This window comes from Ovis aries, chromosome 19 (assembly GCF_016772045.2).
Source record: "Ovis aries strain OAR_USU_Benz2616 breed Rambouillet chromosome 19, ARS-UI_Ramb_v3.0, whole genome shotgun sequence".
Taxonomy (NCBI): Eukaryota; Metazoa; Chordata; class Mammalia; order Artiodactyla; family Bovidae; genus Ovis; species Ovis aries.
In genome coordinates this window covers 54,380,287-54,393,395 of record NC_056072.1, presented here as the reverse complement: position 1 = coordinate 54,393,395, position 13,109 = coordinate 54,380,287, and the positions used below count along the sequence as shown (strand labels likewise).

At 54.1% G+C, this 13,109-nt stretch overlaps 1 protein-coding gene and 1 non-coding gene across 10 annotated transcripts in view; one reads left to right on the top strand and one right to left on the bottom strand.

Moving 5' to 3' along the window:
- The window catches only part of ATP2B2 (ATPase plasma membrane Ca2+ transporting 2), a 375,986-nt gene that overhangs the window by 312,501 nt on the left and 50,376 nt on the right, over positions 1-13,109 (top strand). For 6 of the 9 annotated variants that reach the window (XM_042236651.2, XM_042236648.2, XM_027957754.3 and 3 more), the window contains 4 exons: positions 3,960-4,001; positions 4,949-5,107; positions 8,461-8,675; positions 12,504-12,746. In XM_042236651.2, coding sequence (XP_042092585.1) covers positions 3,960-4,001; positions 4,949-5,107; positions 8,461-8,675; positions 12,504-12,746 — 659 coding nt within the window. The remainder of the gene's footprint in view (positions 1-3,959; positions 4,002-4,948; positions 5,108-8,460; positions 8,676-12,503; positions 12,747-13,109) is intronic. The other 3 variants (XM_042236653.2, XM_042236650.2, XM_042236655.2) reach the window with 1 other exon arrangement.
- TRNAK-UUU (transfer RNA lysine (anticodon UUU)) lies at positions 10,668-10,740 on the bottom strand. Its single transcript has one exon. It is a non-coding gene; the product is annotated as a tRNA-Lys (tRNA).

The following is a 13,109-nucleotide window of genomic DNA, read 5'->3' as shown; positions in this document are numbered from 1 at the left end:
ATTTCACAATGATGTAGGGACTTTCCCTGGGAGTCCAGGGGTTAAGATTTCAGCTTCCAATGCAGGGGGTACGAGTCCTATCCCTGGTCAGAGAGCTAAGATTCCCACATGCCTCGCGGCCAGAAAACCAAAACAGAAGCAGTATTGTTCCAGATTCAATAAAGACTTTTAAAATGGGCCACATCCTCAAAAAAAGAAAAGCTTTAAAAAATAAATAAATAAACTTCACAAGCACGTTAAGAAGTCTTCCCTGCAAGGAAAGGATCCTGTGGTTAAAACTGTTTAAGAACCACTGGGTAGAATTGGTTTCCTCCTTGTTGCAGAAAGGCAGCCTCTATCGTGCTGTGGGATAGAGTTAGAGTCACACGGAGCTTCCCAGACTGACGTGGCTGCAGGACCCTTCCTGGCTGAATGTCATGGGATTGGTAGACCTCCAAAATACACTTTGGAGCCAGTGCTCTAAGCTGTTGCTACTCGAATTGTGACTGGAGGCCTGCATGCTCCTGGGCATCTTTCAGGAGCTCATTAGAAATGCAGACTCTCAGGCCCTACCCAGACCTGGCGAATGAGAACCTGCCTTCTGATGTGCCCTCCAGGCTCCAGGCAGAGGGCACTGAAGGCTGAGGGGGCTAAGCTGAGCTTTGTGAGTGAGAGAATGGACCATTCCTTTCCACTCCTTGATCTGAGCAGAGTCAGGATGCCCTGGATGTGGAAGACACACTCAGCTGGCAGGATGCCCCCTCCTCACTCTACTCCCGCCAAGCCCCTCCCAACTGAGCAGTAAGGGGTGTCCCATTGATTTTGGAGGCATGATAATTGCCATTTTAATTTTATTATTTATTTTATATTTACTGACACGTGCATGCGTGCTAAGTCGCTTCAGTCATGTCTGACTCTTTGCAACCCCATGGACTACAGCCCATCAGGCTCCTCTGTCCATGGGATTCTCCAGGCAAAAGTACTGGAGTGGTTTGCCATGCCCTCCTCCACGCGATCTTCCTGACCCAGGGATAGAATGCGCATCTCTGGTGTCTCCTGCATTGGCAGGCGGGTCCTTTACCACTGGCGCCACCTGGGAGACCTGTTTATTGATATATCACTATTGAATGAGAATGAGAAATGAGAGTCGCTCAGTCATGTCCGACTCTTTGCGACCCCATAGACTACAGAGTCCATGGCATTCTCCAGGCCAGAATACTGGAGTGGGTAGCCTTTCCCTTCTCCAGGGGATCTTCCCAACCCAGGCATCAAACCCAGGTCTCCCGCACTGTGGGTGGATTCTTCATCAGCTGAGCCACAGGGGAAGCCCTATTGAATACATCACTTTTAGTCACGATTTTAAGTGACACATTGCTCTTAACACTGGACACTTACAGGGTACTTTGCAGTGCTTTTCATAAGCATCACCTTGGTTGAAACTGTTGCATTTCACAGGGGGACAAATGTAGCCACAGGTAAGAGAAGCGACACGACCCAGTTCTCCTAGTTAGCAGTCTGTCTCCTCAAAGCTTGTTTATGGGATCTCCATTGACCCTCCACGTTGAGGATTTCCGCACCCATGACCCTCGCAGTTCACAGAGAGGACTGATCCATTTGGCAAAAATGCATCTGGCATCTGATGCAGAGAGGCCTCTGGGTCTCCACCTCGTTCCCCCATCCTGGGTCCTGTCCTCCATCCCAGGTCCCCTGAATCAGCCCATCTTCCAGGTCCCGTGGGGGGGGGGCGGTGCAGAGCAGCACCCTACCACCATTCCAGGGCCAGGCGAGCACCGGTTTGGCTAAGGAGAGCCCCCAAATGAGCCCTCACTTCCAAGAAATCGGGCCAGCTGCGCCCAAGTGCCCCCAGGACACAGCTCCCTCCCTCAAACACATGCATTGTTGATTATTTTTCTGGCCACGTGATCACCATGGAAATAAAAGAGGAAATTGCTAGCTTGGTTAATGGGCACACGTGGGCTATTGCATCTGATACTGTGCGATGCAAACAAAGGTCCCTCTGTGCCCTCTCACACCAGCTACTGGAGCCGAGTCCTCTGGTGCCTTTTAGCCCAGTTAGTAAAATAATGTTTAAAAATAAAAACAACTGTTGTAGTTCATTCCGATCAGCTCCAAGAAGCCTTCTTCTGTGTTGCTTCTTAATCTGGCAGAAAGAATTTTAGAATAGAGGGATGGGGGCCTTTCTTTTTCAACCCCAGAGGAGGTCACTGACCCTTTGCTGGGAGGCTCAATGGGAACAGCCCAGCACTGTTGCAGAGATGGTATGGAGCTGGCACCCAGGAAGCCGCTGCTTCCCTCTGAGGCAGTCAGTGTAACGTGGATGTGATGTGGGGACGACAGTGTTTACAGAGGGTCGTCAGGGTGCCCTGTAAATGACAGCTGCCTCTGAACCTCCCTCAGCCCATTTCCTCGTTGTAAAATGAGAGGGGTGGAAGCCCCTCCCGCCCCACCTTGCAGGGTAATAGGAAAACTGCCAAACGCTGCTGGGCGAGTGGTCATCACTAAAAGGTAACTTCTAGGTGCTCTGGGAGGCAAGATGCCAGCCCCTTGTTACGGAGGTGGAAGCCAAGCTGGGAGCAGTGAAGTCACAGGGCTAGCTGGTGTTGAAACAGCAGCTTCAGGAGCCCAGTCCCACCAGTGCCACCTCAGTGCCCACCCTACCGCAGGCTCAGGGGATGAGGGGTAACTGCTTTCTCCCAAGGAGGGGCAAAAATGTGCATACACTTTGGGGCCAGCTGTCCACTCACCTGCGGAGAATGTCCCTCCCTGAGCTACAGCTTTTTATCTGTGTGTGGGTTTGATCCCGGAGTGCCCCGGTAGGGATGCGGTGAGGACCAGCTGAAATCATGGAGGTCATGTATGGGCCTGGCCCATAAACTGTGAGGATGTCCTTCACGGTGATTATCCAGGAGTGGTGAGGGGTTCTGTGACCTTCTCTGAGTCCTCCTGAGGTGGTGAGCCATCGGGCAAAGCCCAGGGTGAGCCAGGGGACAGGAGGATGCCCCCATCCCTGCAGGGCCTGCAGGTGGGGGTAGGTGTCTAATTACCAGGTAGCAGTCACCAGTACCTCCCACCCTGTGAATGCAGCACACACGCTCGGGGCTGAGCCTGGAGAGGCAGCCTCCCACGTGGCCCCGTTTACAGGGTGGGGAGCCCCAGACTCAGCACTAGACAGCATCCGACTCTGATAGGCAGAGCTGGGGTAGAGGGCACCCAGGGGTTCCCACCAAGCCAACTTCGCCTCTCTGCTGTGGCCCAAACTAGGCAACCTAGAATGAAGAGCACACTTTAGTGGAGGGGTGGCGTGGGGTGGCGTCCCCTTGGGCTCCATGGCATGGCCCCAAACACCTGTGGGTGCCTCCGAGCCCGCTGCTGGGAGCCTCTGCACACCCTTTGCCTGAATCACTCTCAGTGAGGCTGAGGGTGGTGGGGAGGGTTGTCCATGTCGTGGCTTCGTCCTCCAGCACCAGGAGGAAGAGGAAGTGGAATCATCTCTCCTGGAGCCAGAAGCTAAGGAGCACATTGACCAAACGCCTCCCCATTTTAGAATCAACCTCTCTCTCTCTCTCTCTCTCTCTTTCTATTTCCTTTTGCCTCTTCTCAGCCCACATAAAGCAACAACCAGATTCCAAATTCATCACTGGGGGCCTGAGATCTCTCATTCCTTATGCTTGTGTGGTCCCTTTACCCTAAAGGCTGCTGTCTAACCTGTAAAATGCTCACGGCCAACATAACCCCCGCAGAAGCCCCCTCTCTGCACCGTCAGAGAGTCAAGAGAGCAGCCCCCGCAGGTTTGCTCTTGCCTGGGGGGCCTCCCCGGCATCCCTGTACTGAGGGGGCAGAGCCGGCTCGGCCCTCCCCAGCCCCCAACTGACATGAACGTCCATGGCCCTGTTGCGTCTTCATGTGACCGATGTGTGCTGTCTGCTCTCTGTCGTCTGTTCAAACTCTTTGTCGTGTAGGTAAAATGCAGGATGGCAGTGCGGACGCCGGCCAGAGCAAAGGTAACCTTTCGTATTGACCTGGTCCCTGCGGCCCCCCCTGCTGGTTCCAGGGGCCACAATTAACCTGATCCCTGCGGCCCCTCCCTGCCAGTTCCAGGGGCCACAATGAACCTGGTCCCTGCAGCCCCCCCTGCCGGTTCGAGGGGCCACAATTAACCTGGTCCCTGCGGCCCCCCTGCCTGTTCGAGGGGCCACGGCAGAGGCAGACGTCCATGCCCATGGGCGCCTGACGTCTCTGGGTGGGAGGGTAGCTGTGATCTCGTGGTACCAGGACAAACGGAAGTGGCACTGTCCGCACAACAGTCCACCCACAAGCCAGTGTCTCCCCTGCTTTGAGCTATATCCCCGTTCAGCTGGAGGTTTGAAGCTGGTTCTTAGGGCTCTTCAGGGGCCAAGGGGTCGGGCTCCAAGCCCACCAGTCAGGGCTGTGCTGAAGGAGCAGGGTATTGGCATCCGTGGATGAGGACACACTCGTCCACTTTTTAAGCCCGCTTTTGTCCCTTCTGTCTAGTGACTGCTTAATATTCCAGCAACATGGCCCAAGGACCAACTGGGCAGAGCCCAAGCATGTGTCTTGTCTGATGCAGAAAAGCCAAGGAGCCCTTTGGGGAAGGGCTGGTGGACTTGTTCAGGCCCAGTGGAGCCCCCAGCCCCTTCATGCTACAAGTCCAGGGTGGAGCTGTGTCGCTCCGTGCTGAGTTCTGTGGGCCTGGATCCAGGGTCTCCAGCAGGGAGAGGCCGACCTCCTCATCACATGGAATCTGTGCCAGCCATGCAGGGGGGCTCAGGCCAGGGAGTGAGGGTCTCACCGTGCTCCCCTGGGCAGGGGGCTGGGTGCCGACACCCGCACCCTGCAGGCTAACCTGTGGGTGTGCATGTCTGTGTGTGTGCACGTCTGTGTGTGCATGTGTGCGTGTGTACATATGCGTGTGATCTGCCCCCTGCAGCCAAACAGCAGGACGGGGCGGCCGCCATGGAGATGCAACCCCTCAAGAGTGCCGAGGGGGGAGACGCTGACGACAAGAAGAAGGCCAACATGCACAAGAAGGAGAAGTCAGTGCTGCAGGGCAAGCTCACCAAGCTGGCCGTGCAGATCGGCAAGGCAGGTGAGCGTGCAGCCCCGGCGGACGGCGCGGGGTGGGGGGACACGGGGCACGCAGGGGGATCCCCGGGGCAGAGCCCTGCCCCTGGCTGGGCCTCAGTTACCTCATCTGCAAGGAGAGGGCTTGCATGAGACCCACCCTTGTCTGCCGCGGCAACCAATCTGAGTCCTGATGTAGCAGGCACCTCAGCTAGCACTCAGACAGGTGCAAGAGTGAAGCGCAGGCTCTGGGGGCAGCCTGCCTGCATTCTCGTTGAGCTCCAGCTCTGAGGTCTTGAGCAAGTACCTTCACCAAGCTCCAAACCTCCACTCCCGGTCCATGGACTTAGGCTCCTGTAGTCCCCACTTCCAAAATCACTGCAGATGGTGACTGCAGCCATGAAATTAAAAGATGCTTACTCCTTGGAAGGAAAGTTATGACCAACCTAGATAGCATATTGAAAAGCAGAGACATTACTTTGCCAACACAAGTCCGTCTAGTCAAGGCTATGGTTTTCCAGTGGTCACGTATGGATGTGAGAGTTGGACTGTGAGGAAAGCTGAGCACTGAAGAATTGATGCTTTTGTACTGTGGTGTTGGAGAAGACTCTTGAGAGTCCCTTGGACTGCAAGGAGATCCAACCAGTCCATTCTGAAGGAGATGAGCCCTGGGACTTCTTTGGAAGGACTGATGCTAAAGCTGAGTACTCCAGTACTTTGGCCACCTCATGCGAAGAGTTGACTCATTGGAAAAGACTCTGATGCTGGGAGGGATTGAGGGCAGGAGGAGAAGGGGATGACAGAGGATGAGATGGCTAGAAGGCATCACTGACTCGATGGACGTGAGTCTGAGTGAACTCTGGGAGTTGGTGATGGACAGGGAGGCCTGGCGTGCTGCGACTCATGGGGTCACAAAGAGTCGACACAACTGAGTGACTGAACTGACTGAACTGAACTGAACTGAACTGAGCCCCCACTGCACAGGTTGCTGTGAGGAGTAAAGGAGATTATTTACACGTACAGGCAAGGGTGGTGGCTGGATGCGGGCAGACCCTTTTGGAGTGGGCTGTGCAGGCTTTATCCTGAGGATGTTGGGAGCCCTGGAGGAGGTGTGAGCAAGGATGGAGTTGAGCGCTATGATGACCACCCCCAGCTGCCATGCACAGGAAAGACTGGGGAGATGGAGGGCCGTGCTAGGAGCCCAGGGAGGAGCCCCTGGTCTGAGCCCCAGCATGAGATGGTTGGATGGCATCACCGACTCAATGGGCATGAGTTTGAGCAAACTCCGGGAGGTAGTGAATGACAGGGGCGCCTGGCATGCTGCAGCCCATGGGGTCGCAAAGACTTGGACACAACTGAACAACACCACGAGCCAGGTTTCCCAACCGAGCTGATAGCTACAGGCGACAGCTGACGATGGCTGCTGTGGCCCCCAAAGCCGAGCCCGGCTGCACTGTGAGCCCTGCCCGCCCGACACGGTCTTGGCCTCCCCGCCTGGGTAAGGATATGGCAAACACCACGGCCTCTCCACCTGGCTGCCTGCTCCTCCACGGCTGTCTCCCAGCTCTAATTATAGGCACCGCAGTGTGGAGAAGAGAGGCAAATTGCAGGCTTGGCCGTCTATATTTAAACTCAGGGGCCTGGTGACAGCTCCCGGCTGCCAGGAGCTTGGCTTCCCGCCCCTGCGACTGTCAGACAGGGCTCGAGCTGGCTCTTCAACTCCACAGCTGGCAGTGGGGGCGGGCGGCAATGGGTCCGGGGATTTCCTCCGTCCCCACCACAGGGAAGGCTCCACGGCAGCGTGGTGCTGGAGGGCAGGGAGCAGAGCCGTGAGAAGCATCCCATGGCCTTCCCTGTCCTAGGTCATTGCCTCCGCCACTCAGTCAAGCCCTGCCAGGCATGGGGCACAGAGTCACACCCTTCTGGTTTACATCCCACTTCTGCTCCTCTCCTGGGATGGATTCCCTGCAAGCAGAGCCTGAGATGAGTGGGCACAGGGTTTGGGGAGGGGTGCTCTCAAGGGGAGACCTGGAAAGGGTCTGGGATGCCACAGAGCCTAGGAAGACGCAGCCCAAGCTGAGGTTTCCGGAGAAATCCCAGTCTCCACCTGATCCCACAGGGAGCTCTGGAGCATGAATACCTCTAAAGGGTCTAACATGCACTGCAGCAAGGCAGCTGGGCTTCTGGACCCCCATGTCAGCCCCTGGATATTGGCCATCAGATTGGGGTGGGTAGAACTGCCAGGCACTTTTTGACAAGGAGACACCAGTCTCCTCTGGCAGAGGCTGCAGATGTGGGCAGCTTCAGCTACACCCACGCAGCACTGAGGTGGATGGGGGTGGCTGGGCACATGGGGCTGGCAAGATGGATCCGGGCAGGTAGCTACCTGCAGGTACTCATTCTACAGCGCCTCCCTGGCCTGTGGCCCCAGGCACATCACCTCCCCTCCCTGTTGTTGTTCGGTCGCTCAGGTGTGTCCGACTCTGTGACCCCATGGACTGCAGCACGCCAGGCTTCCCTGTCCTTCACCATCTCCCAGAGTTTGCTCAGACTCATGTCCATTGAGTCAGTGATGCCATCCAACCATCTCATCCTCTGTTGCCCCCTTCTCCTCCTGCCCTCAATCTTTCCCAGCATCATGGTCTTTTCCAATGATTCGGCTCTTTGCATCAGGTTACCAAAATATTAGAGCTTCAGCGTCAGTCCTTCCAATGAATATTCAGGACTTATTTCCTGTAGGATGAACTGGTTGGATCTCCTTGCAGTTCAAGGGACTCTCAAGAGTCTTCTCCAGCACCACAATTCGAAAGCATCAGTCCTTCGGCGCTCAGCCTTCTTTATGGTCCAGCTCTCACATTCATACATGACCACTGGAGTTATCCTCTTGGCGTGTTTGTTTGTTTCTTGTATGCCTCCTCCTGGAACCTCAGCTTCCCAAGGGCAGGGACTCTGTCTCTGTGCTGCTGTGTCCCTTGTTCCTAAATAGGAAACAGTGTGTGCCTGAGTGAAGGCGGAGATCAGTGGTGCCCTCTGTCGTCCTGCAGTGTGAGAACGCCATGCTGGCGCCCCTCATTCCCACACTCAGCACCTACTGCATGTCCAACACTGTGCCCGGCAATTTACACGCATTCATTGTATCTGATTCTTATAAAACCACATGGAATAAATACATATCCCCATTGCACAGAGGAGGAAACCGAGGCTCTTTGAGGATCAAGCAGTTGCCCCAAGGCCACCAAGCTGAGCTGGCATGTGAGCTAGGGCCTGCCTGACCCCAGAGCCCTCGCAGCCAAGGGGTGGTCGGGTCCGCATCTCCGTTCCCAGGCCCCCTTGCCCCCCGGGGGCCCCCTGACGGGCTTCCTCTCCGCCATGTCACAGGCCTGGTGATGTCAGCCATCACGGTGATCATCCTGGTGCTCTACTTCACCGTGGACACCTTCGTGGTCAACAAGAAGCCGTGGCTCCCCGAGTGCACCCCTGTCTACGTGCAGTACTTTGTCAAGTTCTTCATCATCGGTGTGACGGTGCTGGTGGTCGCCGTGCCCGAGGGGCTCCCTCTGGCCGTCACCATCTCCCTGGCCTACTCGGTGAAGGTGAGGAGTGAGGAGCAGGGCAGGCCGGCTGACACTGCCTAGCTGGTGGTCTGAGGGGTGCCTGGCGGGGCCAGTGCCGGGGGCTGCGAGGAGAGCTAAGTAGAAAGGATGGGCACGTTGGAAGCTCCGAGAGAGGTTGCATGCGGGAGCCCCAAGCTCACAGGCCTCCAGGAGAGCCACACCCTGGCCAAGGGTACAGCCACTATTCAGCCCAGCTGTGTATCCCCTTGTAGAGATGGGGTCTGGTGTTGCCAGATACTCACATTTCTCTAAGAGAAGCCAGAAAGCTGGACTTCATATAAGCTCTCCTGATTTTTAAACACTGACAGTCAACTCAACCCTGAACAATAAATTAGACGCAGGTATTCCCTGGACAGTCGTGTCCTACTGTTTGCGACCCCATGAACTGTAGCCCGCCAGGCTCCTCTGTCTCTATGGGATTCTGCAGGCAAGAATACTGGAGTGGGTAGCCATTTCCTCCTCCAGGGGATCTTCCCCACCTGGAGATGGAACCCAGGTCTCCTGCATTGCAGGCAGAGTCTTTACCATCTGAGCCACCAGGGAAGCCAGACCCACACTCATCCCGTCCCATCGAATGTTGGCAGAAGTGTGGTCATCACAGAGCCGTAGGCCCCACTTAGCCACAGCACCTGTGGGGCTAAGCTTGGAGTTCGCTTCCTAAAGTTCAAAAAAGATAAGCCTAAAGTAAACAGGAGGTCTGGTTTTAGGAGAGCCCCCTCCTCTCAAGAGAGGGGCTAAAAACAGGAGGTCTTAAAAGCAGTTCAGTGAATGGCTCGTGCTTAGTGCTCCATTGTGGCCAAGTCTTTGCAGCCCCCTGGACTGTAGCCCACCTGTCTCCTCTGTCCATGGGATTTCCCAGGGAGGAATACTGGAGTGGGTTGCCATTTCCGACTCCAGAGGATCTTCCCGACCCAGGGATCGGACTCATGTCTCCTGGCAGGCGGGTTCTTTACCACTGAGCCAACAGGGAAGCCAAAGGGCAAGTGGGCCCAGAAGTGCCTTGGGCCTGGGGGTGCTCCTGAGTGCCACCCTGATAACAGAGCCCCACGTTCCCCTGCTCCCAGGCCCGTGGCCATTGGCGGAGCCCAAACACGGGGCTGTGGGGGCTGGCATCATGTCGTGAGCACAGGCGTCTGACCCTCTTGGGGGCACTTCCAAGCCAGGCTCGTCCCCAGATCCCCACACCCTGGTCTCCTCATCTCGCCTCCGCCCAGTGATGGCCCCACCTCGACGGGCAGGGCCCTGTCTCCCGTTTCCCAGGGCCCCTAGGCCAGGATGTGCCTGCGAGAGCAGAGGCCAGGGCTGTCTATAAGCAAGGCATTCACTCCGAGTCATTGGCAGAGCCGACCGAGGGCATGGTCAGTTTCCAAGCTGGAATTTGGGCTGGGCTGGCCGATGTAATTTCATACAGAAAAGAGCTCTCAGGGCAGTGCCAGAAGTGGCAGGTCTGTGTAAAAGGACACCGTCCTTATCGTCTCCTTGTTTTGGGGTTCTCTAAGAAACTCCATCCCACAAACCAAAGCCCAAACAGATCAGAACACAAGGCAGGTTGGGGGGCCTGCAGATGGAGACCTCGTGCTGCTACGGGTCTGGACCCCACAGCCAGCCAGTGGAGCTCAGGGCCCCCTTAAAGGTCATACATGGCATCGGGGCTCACTTACAGACCTTGTCGCCTCTGCACCTGGAGTCGGTGTCTCTGGCACCTGTGCCTTCAGCTGCCTTAGGCAGTGTGACTCATACACTCACTTGATAAACTGAGTACAGCCCCCACCCGCCACCCCAGAGAGAGGCAAACTCTCCCCTTTCTGAGCCTGGGCCCACCCCTTGGCCGTGCATGCTGTCGTGCCTGACTCTTTGCGACCCCGTGGGCTGCAGCCCACCAGGCTCCTCTGTCCATGGGATGTCTCAGGCAAGAATGCGGGGGGTGGGTTCTTTACCACTGAGCCACCAGGGAAGCCCCACAAAAGCAAGTGCCAGAACAAGGACTTGAACCCTGGACCCTCAGATTAAAAGTCTGATGCTCTACCCACTGAGCTATCCAGGGTCCACCATCCAAAGATTAGAGGTGACACTTAGATCCTCACTGTGCAATAGGGACATGACGTATGTATGATGTTAAATTTCCTAGCAGCTGCATGAAAAAGACAAAACAGAAAGAAACAGGTAGAAATCATTTTAATACTGTACCTTATTGAACCTAATATGTCCAAGTTATTATCAAGCCAACATGTAATATTTAATCATACACAAATGATTGGTGAGATTTTTACATTTCTTTTCATCATCAGCCTTTAAACCTGGATGTGAAATTTACTCTTATAGCACATTTCATGGGCTTCCCTGGTTGCTCAGATAGTAAAGAATCTGCCCACAGTGCAGAGGACCAGGGTTCGATCCCTGGGATCGGAAGACACCCTGGATAAGGTATAAATGGCAACCCACTCCAGTATTCTCACCTGGAAAATCCCATGGACAGGGGAGCCTGGTAGTTTACAGTCTGTGGGGTCGCAAAGAGTCAGACACCACTTAGCAACTAAAAAACAGCAACAAATGATAAGAGAAGCTGCAGGAGCACAGAATTCTACCAACAGTCATTTTTTAGCAACATGACCTGCTGTTAAAATTATTCTAGGGACTTCCCTGGCAGCTTGGTGGTTGAGACTCCGTGCTTCCAATGCAGGGGGCGAAGGTTCAAATCCTTGGTCAGGGAAATAAGATCCCACACGTCGCATAGCCAAAAAAAATTTTTTTAATTATTCTAATTGCACTCCTTTTTCACCCTTGTTATAAAGGGTTATAATGAAGAGCAAGAAAAAAGGAATTAGATTCCTAGGCTCAGACTAGAACATCTGACTCAGCCTTCAGCTAAATCCACCTTTTCACGTGTGTTCTTGCCAGTAGGGTCACTGTGTCAGGAGGACCTGCAGTTAAGAGTGGTGGTTCCTTAAGAATCACTCTATTTGCATTATTTGCTTAAGAACCTGGAAGAAGCTAGGAGTGTGATGCTGGGAGGAGAGAAAAGAAGGTGAATATAAGATAATTAATAATTGTAGAGTAGGATTTCATTTTTGTTATAAATTTAAAAAGAAAAGATATTGTTATGTAAGATGCTTCACTGCTCAATGATAGAATTATGACTGACTTGTTTTTTTCATGCATATCTATATTTAAAAGAAACTTGTGATTTTTATTATGCAAGTTAAAGTATATAGTCATTGTAGGAAAATGGAAGCTATAGACTTTTCAAAGGAGGCAATAACAATCTCCTATAAATGTCACTCAGAAACAATGACACTAATGTTTTTGTTTTTTCCACATAGTCTCCTATGTCTGTTAATACATATATAACTTACACTTCTTCACTTCTCATGAAACCAAAGTGACCGTGAAAACCAGGCACCAGTGAAAGATGGTACCTTTGGCAAAGAAAACACCCGCAATCAAATTAAGAAGTTATTCCTGTTAGGATGTGAGAGGAAAGTATCTGAAGCCCTCAAAGAGGACCCAGCCTTCATTTACCATCCTTTTCACTATCTTTTCCATAAAGAATACAGACTACGTCCGTAATTAATAAAGTCAATTAATCAATTCTTTTAAATGGCTCAAGTAATTTAAAAGGAGAAAGAGAAAGTGCTGTACACAAAAAAGGAACCCAGAGGCCAGACGCTCTTGAAACCCAGATCCTTCGCCCGGGAGTGAAGCAGAGGGGCAGCTGTGCCTCACTGACGGCGTGTGTACACGGTGCCCTCACCCCCAGCCCCCAGCTCCCTCTCCTCACTGTCCCCTCTCCTCTGCCCCCTCCTGCAGAAAATGATGAAAGATAACAACCTGGTCCGCCACCTGGACGCCTGCGAGACCATGGGCAATGCCACGGCCATCTGCTCGGACAAGACGGGCACCCTCACCACCAATCGCATGACAGTGGTGCAGGCCTACGTGGGCGACGTCCACTACAAGGAGATCCCCGACCCCAGCTCCATCAACGCCAAGACCATGGAGCTGCTGGTCCATGCCATCGCCATCAACAGCGCCTACACCACCAAAATCCTGGTGAGTGGGGCAGCCCCTGCCAGAGGGAGAGGCGTCCAGGGGGTGATGCAGGAGCGCCTGGCTGGCGGGGCAGAGTCGTTTGTGATTTAAATCCTGCTGATGTATTTTGGGTGGTCAGATAGTAAGCAGTTGTTTCTCTTTGACCCAGCTATGATGCTTGTGTGTGTGCGTGCTAAAGTCGCTTTAGTCGTGTCTGACTCTTTGCAACGCTATGGACTGTAGCCTGCCAGGCTCCTCTGTCCATGGGATTCTCCAGGCAAGAATGCTGGAGTGGGTAGCCATGCCCTCCTCCAGGGGATCTTCCTGACCCAGGGATCAAATCCACTCCTCTTATGTCTCCGACGTCGGCAGGCAAGTTCTTTG